The sequence below is a fragment of the Narcine bancroftii genome, chromosome 2, assembly GCF_036971445.1.
Source record: "Narcine bancroftii isolate sNarBan1 chromosome 2, sNarBan1.hap1, whole genome shotgun sequence".
Taxonomy (NCBI): domain Eukaryota; kingdom Metazoa; phylum Chordata; class Chondrichthyes; order Torpediniformes; family Narcinidae; genus Narcine; species Narcine bancroftii.
In genome coordinates, this window is record NC_091470.1 from 78,789,780 (window position 1) to 78,804,723 (window position 14,944).

At 41.7% G+C, this 14,944-nt stretch overlaps 1 protein-coding gene across 9 annotated transcripts in view; it reads right to left on the bottom strand.

Moving 5' to 3' along the window:
* rad51b (RAD51 paralog B) overlaps positions 1-14,944 on the bottom strand; it is a 644,462-nt gene that overhangs the window by 180,986 nt on the left and 448,532 nt on the right. For 2 of the 9 annotated variants that reach the window (XM_069917182.1, XM_069917185.1), the window contains exon 11: positions 3,613-3,677. The exons of the other annotated variants lie outside the window; for them this stretch is intronic. In XM_069917182.1, coding sequence (XP_069773283.1) covers positions 3,613-3,677 — 65 coding nt within the window. The remainder of the gene's footprint in view (positions 1-3,612; positions 3,678-14,944) is intronic. 9 annotated transcript variants of the gene reach the window in all.

A 14,944-nucleotide genomic window follows, 5' to 3' on the forward strand; every position in this document is an offset into this window, starting at 1 on the left:
ATTGGAGCGCTCACACCCCTAACGTCGAGGTACTCGAGATGGCAGAGGTCGACAGCATCGAGTCCACGCTGCTGAAGATCCAGCTGCGCTGGATGGGTCACGTCTCCAGAATGGAGGACCATCGCCTTCCCAAGATCGTATTATATGGCGAGCTCTCCACTGGCCACCGTGACAGAGGTGCACCAAAGAAAAGGTACAAGGACTGCCTAAAGAAATCTCTTGGTGCCTGCCACATTGACCACCGCCAGTGGGCTGATAACGCCTCAAACCGTGCATCTTGGCGCCTCACAGTTTGGCGGGCAGCAGCCTCCTTTGAAGAAGACCGCAGAGCCCACCTCACTGACAAAAGGCAAAGGAGGAAAAACCCAACACCCAACCCCAACCAACCAATTTTCCCTTGCAACCGCTGCAATCATGTCTGCCTGTCCCGCATCGGACTGGTCAGCCACAAACGAGCCTGCAGCTGACGTGGACTTTTTACCCCCTCCATAAATCTTCGTCCGCGAAGCCAAGCCAAAGAAAAGAGATTAGAGGAGTTGTTTGCTGTCTTAAAGCAAATAAAGGTGAACATATTTCCGGACTTTGAGGGCCTGAGAAGGTATTCCTTCGGACCTTGAAATTGCAGGTACTCTGGAAGGTATATTTAACATGTCCTTGGCCTCAGGTGAGTTGCCAGAGGATTGGCAGGTAGTTCATGTTGTTCCATTCTTTAAAAAAAAGGCTCTAAAAATAATCTGGGAATTTATAGGCCAGTGAGCCTGACGTCGCTAGTGGTAACTTTTTGGAAGGTGTTCTAAGAGATTGGATATTTAAACATTTGGACAGACGGATTTATTATGAGTAGTCAACATAACTTTGTGTGTGGTAGGTCATGTTTAACCACAGTTGTAGATATTTTTTGAGGTTACCAGAAAAGTTGATGAAGGAAAGACCGCAAATGTTGTTTACATTAACTTTAGTAAGTCCTTTGACAAGGTCTCCCATGGGAGGTAGTCAGGATGATTCAGTCACTCTATGTTCATGGTGTAGTAGTAAATTGGATTAGATATTGGCTTGAAGGGAGATGTCCAAGAGTGGTAGTGGATGATTGCCTCTCTGACTGGAGGCCTTAAAGATCGGTGCTGGGTCCATTTTTGATTGTCATCTATATCAATGATCTGGATGATAGTGTGGTAAATTGGATCTGTAAGTTTGCAGATGACACAAAGATGGCTTTCAAAGCTTGCAGAGGGATCTGGACCAGGTTGAAAAATAGGCTGAAAAATGTCAGATGAAATTTAATGCAGACAAGTGTGAGGTGTTGTACTGTGGAAGGGCAAACCAAGGTATGACATACACAATAAATAGTAGGGAACTGAGGAGTACAGTAGTTCAGAGGGATCTGGAATTCAGATACATAATCCCCTGAAAATGGCATCACAGGTAGATAGGGTCATAAAGAGTGTTTCTGCTACATTGGCCTTCATCATTGCATTGAGTTAGAGAGATTGGGATGTTATGGGGAAATTAAACAAGACAATATGGTAATCCCATATTTGGAATATTATGCACTGTTTCAGGAAAGCTATCAATAAGATTGAAAATGTCCAGAGGAGATTTACAAGGATGTTGCCAGGACTTGAATAACTGAGTTACAGCAAAAGGTTGGACAGGTTAGGACTGAACGTAGAAGATTTAATTGAGGTATGCAAAATTAAGATGGGCATAGAAAGAGTGAATGCTCTTTTTCACTTGACCTAAAAGGTTATAGGTTAAGGGTGAAAGGGGAAAAGTTTAAAGCGAAGATTTGTGGATACTGCTTCACACAGAGGGTGGAGGGAGTGTAGAATGAGCTGTCCGCTGAATTGGTAAATGCTGGCTCAATTTTGCTTTTAAGAAAAATTTGGACAGGTACATGGACAGAAGAGTTATAGAGAGATATAGTCTGGGTGCAGGTCAGTGAGACAAGGCAGAAAATTAGTTTGGAAAGTAGACTAGAAGGACTGAAGGATCTATTTCTGTGCTGTAGTGTTCTATGGCTCTATGGTTCTGTAGTAAATCCATATCTATTTTTAATGCTCTGTGATTCCTTTATTTCTGGAAACTGCAGGACCATCAGCTGATTCTGAATTTTGGTTGGCACATGCCAGGTACAACCAGTTCAGTCTTTCAATTAAAAAGTCTCCTATATCTATTTCCTCTTTCCCATTTCACAGCAGGAGTCAATATCTTGGAAGCAGGAAAACATGACGGGCCGTCCACTTTGTTCAACAGCAATGCTGATGCTGGTTGTAATGCACTATTGTTGTAATACACTATTTTTGGAATCAGCAAACAGAAGAACTTATGTTTTTTGCATAGAACTTGCTTTTTTTACTGTTCTGAGGTGGCAGTTCACACAAAACTCCAAATATCCGTATCACACCATGGGTTTAGACAGAATACCTGAAGTGCAATATTTACGTAAGCTTTCATTAGTCCATTGCTGCGGATCACCTGCAGTTCAGTTTAGACTGCAGGCATTCCATAAAAATATCTAAGGGTGGAGGAGGAGGTAAAATTTCAGAATGGGAATGAGTCCCATTATGAGCATTACAATCCCGTTATGATATTTTTACACAGACTGCATTCCGGATATTTGGGAATAATTTCCCAGAATGCAGCAGCTATGTAAAAAAATTTAAATGATCCTTTCTAAATAGGGTGGGAAGCACTGTGCTTTCTGCACATTTAGAAATCATCAGTTTTGTGCACAGTTTGGTGAAGATTCTCCAGTCACTGCAGAGATCAAACTGCTGGTTAAAAGTGCAGTAATTCTGTTTGCACCCATGGTGAATCTTTATTTTGTTTCATATAAAAGAGGTTTGATGAGACAAACTGTCAGCAGCCCTTTGGCAGTCAATTGGTGCCATTCTCTCTCTGATTACCCATTTAAACTGAAGCATTTCCCTTTCACTTGTCTGGTAAACAATAGATAAGGATCAACTCTATGTTTCCCATCTTGTTAGATGCTTTCAGGAAATGAGTGACTAGCTTACAGGATTTTGCTTCATGAGTTTCCAAAGGCACAGCGATTTCTTCTTCCTTCCAACTTTGAACACTTAGTTTGCTCTCAAGATTTAGTATAACCCAGAGCCCTCTATTTTTCTTAGATCCATCTGCCTATCTAATTAAGCCCCTTTCACACTTGCCAGTAATCCCAGGAATCAAAGACCAATTGGCCTTTAAAGTGGCAAGTGTAAAAGCAAAATCTGCTCAATTATGTCATCTCACGCCGGGGATTGTCGGCCTCAGCTGCTAGTACAATCCACGGCATCTGCAGACACCAGCGTTGAGATCAGGCAAGTGTGAAATGGGCAATTGCATTGCAGGCACTTCCTATTAAAGGTAGAACAGGCCAAACACTGGGGATAAACCCTTGCAAGTGTGAAAGTGTTCAGTGTCCCAGTTAGAAGTGGTCTAATGTGAAAAGCCAAACCCCCATTCCTATCCCAGGACACTGAACGGCTGATTTACTTGGATGTGTGTGAAAGGGACTAAAGAGTCTTCAATATGTTCCTTATGTACCACCTCCACCATCACCCCCACAATGCATTCCAGATACTCACCACTCTCTGTGTAAAAAAAACTTACCTCTGAGTCTCCCTTAAACTTTCTTCCACTCACTTTAAACAGATGTCCTCTGGTATTGGTCATTTCTGCTTTGGGAAAAGGGTGTTAGCTGTCCACCTTATCTATGCCTCTCATAATCTTATATACCCCCTTTAAGTTGCCTCTTATCCACCATTGCTCCAAAGAGAAAAGTCCTAGCATGGTCAACATTTTTTCAGAAGATGTGCTCTCTAATCCAGAAAAACACCCTGGTAAATTCTGGCAATATCCTAGCAATGATTGAACCCAAGATATTCAAAGAAGCATCTTTATTTGTTGGAGGTATGACTCCACCTATGTGGCATCCTGAAGCATCCCAAAAGGGGAACACAGGAAACACCATCTACCAGCTCATTTTCTTATTACTTTGCTCCAAATGATAAATGCTTCCCAGTGAGTCATCTCATGATATAGCACTGAGACACATAGACAAGAAGACCTCAGTTGAATTACTGTGCTTTGCTGAGAGAGCTGATCTCAACTGATGCTTCCATCAGGAAGGATCATCTGACAGCTACAATCAGTGATCAGGGCAAAGGAGTAAACCAGGGGACATCCTGTCATTCCAATGGGAAAAGGAAGAACAAGCTGGTGCTTGACAGTAAAGACCTGCATGATGGGTGCACCTTTATTGATATGAAGACTGGGCACATGGACACAGTGATGACAAACTCCTGCTTGTAGAACTATGCTCTGGTGAAAGCAGGGGATATAACCACTAAGGCTGCTATGTTCAGCAATTGAAGACAAGCAGCTGATCTCCAGGACTTCAACTCACAGGAGAGGATCTTGTAAAAGTCAATTGGCAGCTATTTTACAAAACTCCCTGTTGTTAAGACAGTTCAATTCATTTCACACTCTCAACATATCTAATCCTTTCACAACACTATAGCCTCTTTCATATCGTCAATTACAACTGAGTTAACATGCCAATATCGCAGGTCAAATCGCGCGAATCACATGGTGTGAAATGACATAACTGGGTTCTGATACATGGAGGGAGCAAGTATGAGAGCCCAGCCAAGTTAACTCACCAATTTCCTTCTGGCGGTGTGAAATGACAACCAGTGCAACTGGATACGATTAGCGATGTTAGCGCCTGCATGCGTGGGTCGCAGTGGGGGGTAATTTGTCAGTGTTTGCTCTAATTTTAAATTGGCGTTCAGAAAAAGTCAAAATAAGCCTCTGTTTAAGTCTATGACTTCACAACTCAGCCTGCCTATCTGCCTCCTCCTCCTCCTTCCTGATTCTCCTTATATGCTCTTGTCAATCAGCAGTCTTCTTTGGTCAGTGTTTACCACACAGCATTGATAACTGCTGATGTGACTTGACTGGTTTATAATACAACCACAAAGTTGCAGGGCCAGCACGTGAAAATCAAATACGTTCTCCATTACTAACTGCGTGATTAAACATCTGTGTGACTTCTGGTGAGTATGAACTGCGTCACTTGTGGCATCATCACTGGAGCTAGGAACTCCCCGCCCCTTAAATCCCGAGTTTACCTGCAAAAAATGGTGCACTGTAAAAGGCTCCCGGGGTCAGCTTGCCCTGCAAATTTTCCCATTTCCTAGGAGGGTTGGCAGTGAGAAAGGGCTTATGTCTCATTTACCAGAACTACTTTCCCATTTAACACAATACCAGAATCCGAATTTATTGTCATGAACAAGCCATGAAATTTGGTGTTTTGCGGCAGATATCACAGTTGTACATTCATTTTATACCATCTTACTACATCGCTGGAAGAACAAAAATAATAGTAATAATAATAATGCGGGAGAAGTAAGACAAATTATTGATTATTCAGAAATCTGATGGCAGTGGGGAAGAAGTTGTCCTTGTGCCATTGAGTGCCTGTCTTTGGGCTCCTGTACCTTTTCCTGATGGTAGCAGAGGGAAGATGGCTTGGCCTGGGTGGTGGGAGTCTTTGAGGATAGAGGCAGCTTTCTTAAGACACCTCATCCTGTAGTTGTTCTTGATGGAGTGAAGTCAGGTGCCTGAGATGTCGCAGGCTGAGTTAACAACCCTCTGGAGTTTATTCTTATACATTGTGCGACCTAGACTCTCTTTTACCACATTGTCTTGTTCTAAATACTCTTACATTTATAACACTAGCCTGTATTGCAGAGTTTCTCATTTACCACAAACAAACAAATAACTACAGTCCCCCACAGTCAACAATAACCCGTTTAAACTGCAGTCTCTCACAACACCCAGAACTAACTACTGTCAAGTCTCGCCTGTTCTCCCATTTAACTTAAGATATTGTTAGAACTGTGGTCCCCCATTTACCACACATCTTGTACTAACTACAGTCTCCCACTTAGCACAATGGTTTTCTATTCATCACAATATCCTTACTTTACCATGCTACACTGTTAACAACAGTTTCTCATTTATCATAATATTCTTTCCTGAATAAAGTCTTCCATTTAACACAAAATAATTTTCTAATTAAAGCCTCCTATTTAAGACAATTAAAGGCACTAATTGGTATTCCATTATCACAGAACCCTGTACTAAGAACAGGATCCCAGGTACCACACCACCCTGCACTAATTACAGGTTCCCATTAACACAATGTCTGAGATCTATAGAACACTATATGCCCTTCTAGCCTTTGCCGAACTATTTTTCTGCTTCGTCCCACTGACCTGCACCCGGACCATATCCCTCCATACCTCTGCCGTACATGTACCTGTCCATTTTTTTCTTATATATCAAAATTGAGCCTACATTTACCAATTCAGCCAACAGCTCCCACCACTCTCTGCATGAAGAAGTTCCCGGTAATGTTCCCTTTGAACATTTGCCTTTTCACCTTTAACTCATTTTAGTTTTTATATCACCTACCCTCAGTGGAAAGAGCCTGCTTGCATTTATTCTCACCATACACGTCATTATTTTGTATACTTTATAAAATCTTTCCTTATTCTTCTGTGCTCCAGGGAAGGACCTGAAATAACTTGTCTCCCATTGAGACAATGCCTTATACCAACCAATCTGTTTTTTTAACCATGATATATGACACTAACTACAATTTCCTCTTAACCACTGTGCCATGTGCAAACCACTTTCCACAGAGTCACTATGGATACAACCTCCTAACCTATTTCCTTTTGCCTGTGTTTGGGTGTATCACTCTAAACCTTTCCTGTATATGTGCCTGTCTAAGCTTCTTTTTCAATTGTATCCTCTTCTACCTCTGGCAGCTCATTCAACACATCACTCTGTATGAAAAAGATGCCCCTCAGGTCCCCTTTAAATCGTTCTCCTCCCACCTTAAATTAATACCCTCTAGTTTTAGACTCCCCTGCGCTGGAAAAAAGACTGTGACCATCCACTTGATCTGTACCCCTCATGATTTTATATACCACTTTTCATTACTACAATCTGCTGTACTAACTGGCCTTCCATTATTAAAATACCCTGCACTTAACATAATCCCCATTTAAACAGTACTTATGGTCTCCCATTTATTATCACAATCTGTACCAATTACTTTCACCCATTTACCACAGTGTACTAACTGCAGCCTACCATTTCCCAAATAAGCCAAAAGTAATTAAATTAACTATTTTGCAATATTCCACAATCTCCATCAGTATGGAGTTCCACAGGGCTGTGTTCCAATCAAGAATCTCAACCTTAGGCCCAGCCCTATCCTTCTCCATAATTAACCTAAAACTAACAGTATTATGATCACTAGACCCAAAGTGTTCCCCAACACAAACCTCTCTCACCTGACCTATCTTGTTCCCTAATAGGAGATCCAATACTGGCCCCTCTCCAGTCGGTTTTTCTATTATATTGATTTAGAAAACTTTCCTGAACACATTTGACAAACTCCAACCCATCCAGCCCTTTTACAGTATGGGCGTCCCAGTCAATGTGTGGAAAGTTAAAATCTCCTACAATCATCACCTATGTTTACTAATCATAGATATGTTATCTCCTTACAAATCTGCTTCTCTAATTCCCTCTGTCCCTTTGTATAGGTTCCATGACCTCACTGCGTGTTTGCCTCCCTTCCATAAACTCTATGCCAATATTCTAAGTAAATCCTCATGGCTTGGTTTTGCAAATGAAAATTTAGGAAGGGGGCTGTCCACGTCTGCTGCAGGCTCGCTGGTGGCTGATGAGACCAATGCGGGACAGACAGCGGCTGCAAAGGAAATTCTGTTCTGGGTTTGGGGCTACTGTGTCACGGTTCTTCCTCCATCTAAGTAAATACAGATGCCAAAAAAATTACGATCTCTCCCACCTCTTTTGGCTCTGTACATAGTTTATTGCTCTGATCTTCAGGAGGATTAATTTTGTCCCTTACTATCCTGTTGCTCTATATATACCTATGGAAGCCTTTAGGATTTTCCCTCACCTTGTCTGCCAAAGCAATCTCATGTCTTCTTTTAGCCTTCATGATTTCTTTCTTAATTTGTTCTTGTATTTTTTAAAATCCTGTACTCTCAAGGACCTCAAATGATACTTGTTGCTATACCTGCTTAACACCTCTCTCCTCCTCTTAACCAAATCCTAATTATGCCTCAAAAACCAAGGTTCCCTATGCCTGCTAATTTTGCCTTTTATCCTGACAGGAACATAAAAGCTGTACTCTCAAAATTTTACTTTGAAGGCCTCCCATTTACCAAGCACATCCTTGCCAGAAAACAACCTGTCCCAATCAACGTTTTCTATATCCTTTCATATTTCCTCAAAATTGATCTTTCCTGAACAAACTCTAACCCATTCAGCCCTTTTGCTGGCGCTATAACTGCGTGGTACTAACCACTACACTAACTGTGCCGCCATCCTAATTAACCCCCCGCCCCCAAGTTTAAAGATAAAGCCTTACTAATATAGCTATATTTGGGAATCCCAGTCAATATGTAGAAAGTTAACATTACCTACTATCATAACTTTCTGTTTCCTGCAGATGTCTGCCACCTCTCTGCAGATTTGCTCTTCCGATTCTTACTGACTATTAGATCTATACTACAATCCCCTTAATGTGGTCATACCTTTCCCATTCCTCAGTTCCACCCATACAGCCTCATTTGATGAGCCTTCTAGTCTGAATAGTCTGAGCACAACTGTAACATTTTTTCTGACTAGCAATGCCACTCCTCCCCCTTTCATTCTTCTCCCTCTAACGTACCAGTTCTATCCCTCCTGGCACCAAGTTTCACTAATGGCCACAATGTCAGAACTCCACGTGCCAACCCACACTCTTAAGCGTATCTGCCTTTTTACAATACACCTTGCATTGAAATAAACACACTTCAGAACATTATTCCCACCATGCACCAACGTTTTGATTTCTATCTTTGTATGTCGTCTTAATATAATCTTTTTCCACCCCTACTTTTCACTAAGACTCTGTAATTCTGGTTTCCATCCTCCTGCAAATAGCAAACCTTTCCACACATATATTAGTCCCTCTCCAGTTCGGATGCAAACTGTCCCACCAGTACAAGTCCCACTTCCCCAAGAAGAGAGCCCAATGATTCACAAATCTGAAACCCTGCCTCCTGCACCATTTCTTTAGCTACATATATTAAGCAGCATTATCTTCTTATTTCTAACCTCACTAGCACGCGGGAAAGTAGCAATCCTGAGATCACAGCCCTGTTCAACTTGGCTTCTAACTCCCTGAACTCTCTTTGCAGGACCTCATCACCCTTCCTACCCATGTCATTGGTCCCTACATAGACCATGACATCTGCCTGTTCACTCTCCCTCATGAGAATACTGTGAACTCTATCTCAGACATTCCAGACCCTGGCATCTGGGAGGCAACATACCATCCAGGATTCTTGATCTCTTGTATTGTATTGATAACATCAGTACTGTAGTCCTTAATTATGTAAAGTTCACTTTAATCAGGTAATTCCCATAACTTACAAAATTCAAATTTAAATTTAAACTTAAACCCTGGTTGCTGGCGCTGTAACAGCGTGGTACTAACCACTACACTAACTGTGCCGCCATCATAATTAACCCCCCGCCCCCAAGTTTAAAGATAAAGCCTTACTAATATAGCTAATAATATACTAATAAAGATAAAGACTCTTACTTAGCAGGGATAAGGAGGCACTTTAAGAGAGTCACCCAACAGTGAGCAGCATCAACCAGCTCTTCATCCTGGGAGATGCCATTTTATTCAAATACAAATGGATGTGGTGGGCTCTAAGGCCATTTTCTATGCTACATGGACTGTGAATATATCTGATTGGAACGTGTGATCTTATGGAAGACGTGACTGATTGTGCAGAAGTGTTTGGAGACATGCTATCATCAATCGAACAGAGTTATTGGGCCAAAATTTTCAGAGCTTTTATCAGGGTTTGTATCAGACTTTCCTTCACAGATTTAGCTTGCAAAATAGCCTTTGTGTGGGAAACTGCTGAAAGCTTAACCTGTCAAGACATCTTACCCTTCCTCCCCTGTCTGCACTGACTGACACTTCTTGGTCTCCTCTCCATTGATGCCCCAACTCTCTGCATCCCATGGCACCTTCTCAATGCAACTCAAGGTGATGCAATACCCTGTTCATTCACCACTTCCTTTCTCACCATCCCAGGATCCAAATCACCATTGCAGATAAAACACTTCTTCCAATGTTCTGCTTCAGTGTTCACAATGTAGACTTCTCTACAAACTTAGTAGATTATGATAGATAGGGATGACGTCCAGCACCTTTTTCTCAGGGTGACAAATAGCAGGTACCAGAGGACATTTTTCAAAGTGAAAGGATGAAGTTGAAGGTATGGTTTTTATTCAGAGAGCGTTGGGTGCCTGGAATGTATTGCTAGGGGTGGTGATAGAAGCTGGTACAAAACCACCATTCAAAATATTTTTAGATATTCACATGGATCTAAGAAAAATAGAGGGTTATGGGCTGTGAGGTAGAGGTGGGTTAGATTGATGATAGAATGGGTTTATATCAGTTAGCACAACATTGTGGGCTGAAGGGCCTATACTGTGCAACACTGTTTGATGTTCTATCCCAATCCAGGTCATGATTGCAAGAGTTCCTTGGGACTGTGCCCTAGGCCCATCCAGCTATGGCTGCTTCATCAATGACCCCCCTCCTATCATACAGTCAGAAATGGAGATGGTTGCTGATTGCTGTATCATATTCAATTTGGTTGTAAATCTTTAGCAAATGATGCAATCCATGCCTGCAGGCAGCAAGACCCAGACAACATCAGTGGCAAGTCATGCTCACACCACAGTGGCCAGGCAATGACCATCACTTTCCAAGCTCTGCCTCAGTAGTCTCCAACCCAAATGACATGAACATTTAATTTTCTAATTTCAGGTATCTCCCATCTCAATCTACTTCCTCTCTTTCTATCTGTTCTTTACCTGTTCTCATTTTCTTAGTCCATTCTAGCATTTCCTTTAATCAAATCCTTCTCTTCTCCCCACTGTGGTCTCCTCACACCACACCTCCCATCTATACCATATCCAACACTTCCTCAGCACTTTTCACCCCCTTCCTATTTAAGCTTGCTATCCCCGTTTCTGTCCTTATGCTCGATAAAGGGCCATGGCCCAAAATGTGGGCACCCATTTCTCTCCAAGGAGGCTGCCTGGCTTTGTCCCTCTACCCCCTCTTTATCTGTCAACCATTTTCCCTTGTGCAGGGTATGATTCCAACAGCAGAGAGTTTTCATCTGATGCCCATTGACTTCCCTTTAGCCAGAACTCATTGATGTCAAGGACAGTTGCTCTCTCTTCGCCTCAGGAGTTCAGATCTTTTGTCCATGTTTGGACCGAGGCTGTGATGAGGTTGTCAGCTGAGTGGCTTTGATGGAACCCAAACTTCAGCTTCTGTGAGCCAATGCCACTTGACAGCACTATTATCCCTTCTACCAATCTCCTGATGATGAAAATCAACTAGAAGGGTGGCAAATGATCAGGCCAGATTTGTCCTGCTTCTTGTGGACAGGACAAACCTGGGTAACTTTCCACATTGTTGGGGAGGTGCCACTGTTGCAGCTGCATTAAAATAGCTTGGCCAAGGTTACAGCAAGTTCTGGAGCACAAGTTTTGATGAATTATTACCAGTATGTCAAATATTGTTTCCTTTGCTCCAAATTCCAACATATGTCATCTCACAGAAGCCGATCTGTCCATCAATAGCTGTCTACTTTTTCACCCTATCATTGACGTTCCCTTTATTCCACCTATTGCCCAATCCCCATCTTCTCTGTGACTTACATTAACGTATTTTCCTTTCCTCAGTCCTGGCTAAAGGTCTTTGACCCAAAATGTCAATTGCTCTTTTTAGCACAAATGCTGCTTGACTGGCGGCTGAGCTCCTTGAGTAGTTAATGGAAAAGGGAAATGGCACATGCGGCCTGAATGAGGGAGACAAGCAACCCAGCTGTCTCCTTAACCATTTACATTCCAGAACTGTGAAGTTAACCAGAGGGCCTGAGAAGAAAGACCGAGTTGGAAGGGGTGAATTCACTCCAAATTCAGAGACAGGGTAGAAAATACAGAAGAAATAGAGAGAAATTATATTTTTCTGGCAAGCGTTTGTTCTCTCTGTGCCTGATCACTCTCCTATCACAGCTGTTTCTATGATCCCCTCCCACACAGTTCTTATTCATTTCTGACTTATGAACACGTTTGAGGTACAAACAGTTCCCAGGAATGAACCACTGTCTCTACCTGTTGTTCACAGTGTAGGCATGGACCAGGACACAAAGGGGAACTTCTTTGCTCTTTATCAAAATAAATTTATAGTTCTTCAACTCCTTTGAACTCAATAGGGTTCTATGAATTATCTCTACATTTTAATGTCCGAGACCAGGATGTTTTGCAGTCTGAAGTCTCAGGAGGTCACCATTATTTCCTCTTAAGTCAGTGAGCAAAGAAGTGCCACGTTAAATTCATTCTAAATGAACACAAAAAAACTGTGAGAATCCTGCATCCTGTGGGGGTCATATCTGTCCTTTTCTGCCCCACCTCCTTCAACGAGTTCTGGCATGAAGTCCAAAGCTGCTCATCTATTTGCCAAATCTTTGTGCTGTTAGAGAATGACAGCAGGAGATAGTTCCCACAGGCTCTACCATATCATGCTGCCATTAGATGCATGGACGCTGACACATAAATGCAGATGACAGGTGTTGCAGCCCTGCTTACAATTAACACATTTTTTAAAATTTTTGCTCATGTTTTAACAGCTTTCTGGCCAAAACATCTCTTGAAGCCAAAACAAATCTCAGATGGATGCAAAAGACTCATTAACACTATTTGGAACCATAAAAATTCTCAGCAATGTTGATCCTTTAATCAACGATTACTGGCCATTGCTTTTCTATATTTTGTAGGAGTTTGCTGTGTGAAAACTGGATCCTCCATTATCACCATCCTTCATGCATTATTAACATGGCCCAGGGTTGCGAACAAAGTTGTAAGATTTTTATTAACCTCCTTTTCCCGCTGTTGCAGAACCTCTCATTGCCCACTGGAAAACCCTGGCACCACGTATGAACATCCATTCACATCTAAGTCCAAGGTTAGACAAAAAGTCTATACACACAGTCTAATGACTCAATATTCATCTTCCAACCCAGGATTAAGGTGGCAACCTTCAAGTGGGCAGTCTAAAAAGGAAAGTCCAGGAATTTTTAGTCAATTCCTGCACCCGCGATTTATCCTGCAAGATCTCTACTACTTTTCGGGGGAAGCTTGCAGTCTAAATCACACCGCAAAACTCACCTCATGAATTTGACATCCAGCTGATTATGCAGGCCATGTTGCTCCATGTAAAAGCACTGGGACTAACGCACACAGGAACTTAAGGTGTGCAGTGTAAATGACCACAAGGTGAGTAATTATATTAATTTAGGTTAAAATTTTCTGAGATTTTCCCAACATTGCTGACTAAAAACCACTTCTACCTTCCTTATAGTAGACAAAGTTAAAGAATTTCATGTATGTTACATTATAAATGTAGTATTAACAATAATGGAACTTTTAACCCTTTAATCGTGAAAACACTACTGCCTTCAAAAATGCAGGATATATTAACCTTTGTGACAGGAAAAGTGCCTGATAACTTAGAAATGAAATTGAGTCAGTTCAAATCTTATGTTTTTATCACGTGTGTTCTAAACTCTTGAACTGATGATGGGTCACTAACCTAAAACGTTTACTGTGTTTCCTTCTCCATCAATGCTGCCTGACCTGATGAGTAATTTCACCGTTTACTGGTTTTTAAAAATTTCAGACTTCCAGCATCTGCAGTTTATTTTTTGACTTTCCAGAATCAGGGAATCTTCCTGAGTAGGTTAGTCCAGGACCTCCAGAGCTCTGCCTGGTTGTTTATCTCACACATAACTAGTGGGGCAGAATCCCTCTAGCTTCGCTTTAAACCACAATATTTGAGTATGTAAGAGCTAGTTTTCTCCAAAGTAAGGTTACATCAGTTCAGCCCAGCTTGGAAGTTCACCTGCCTCAAACAATAAAATTAAGGGCTCCTGTAACATTTTTAGTTGAGAAAATATCACAGAGTTGCAGTGAAGTGTCACCAATAATAGTCGACATGAAGCCACATGATGAATTCTACGGACCACTGACCAAGCTGTGAGATTGTAAGGAGAACCTTGGAGGAGGAATGGTGGAGATGCTTTAAAGAAGATGGTTGGGGCAGGTCACTGAGATGAAACCATTAATTTTATAGCACTGAAAATGGAGATGCACTCTGCTAACACAACTTACCATATCCACTATCTGATGAAGATTACCCTTTATTTTCTATGGATGTTGCATGACCTGCTGAGTTTCTCCAGTTTGTGTATTGTTATCATATCCATGAATGAGTTATATTCCAGAATGCTCTTTGAAGATACTTAGCATATGTGCTGGTGTTTATAATTTTAATTTAATTTAGTGATATAGCACAGTAATGGGTCCTTCTGGCCCACGACGTCGTCCAAATACACCCATGTGACCAATTAACCTACTAACCTGTATTTCTTTGGAAATCTGAGGACCTGGAGGAAACCCACACAGACAAGGAAAGAACATACAAACTCCTTACAGACAGTGCTGGATCCGAACCTGGGTCACTGGCGTGGTAATAGCATTGTGCCGACCGTTATGTTAACCAGGCTGTTTTGTTTAGAACTTACCAGATAAAGAAGCTGTAAACAAGTTAGTTTATCAATAGCAAAATAATTTCTGACAAATTCTTCTAGATGAAAGGCAGAGGCTTGTAAAAAATATAGCTAGGTTCAGATTTCTTTGAGAAGGTTTTTCACCCCAACCAAGCTGAATAAATCCTATGAGGTGCAGT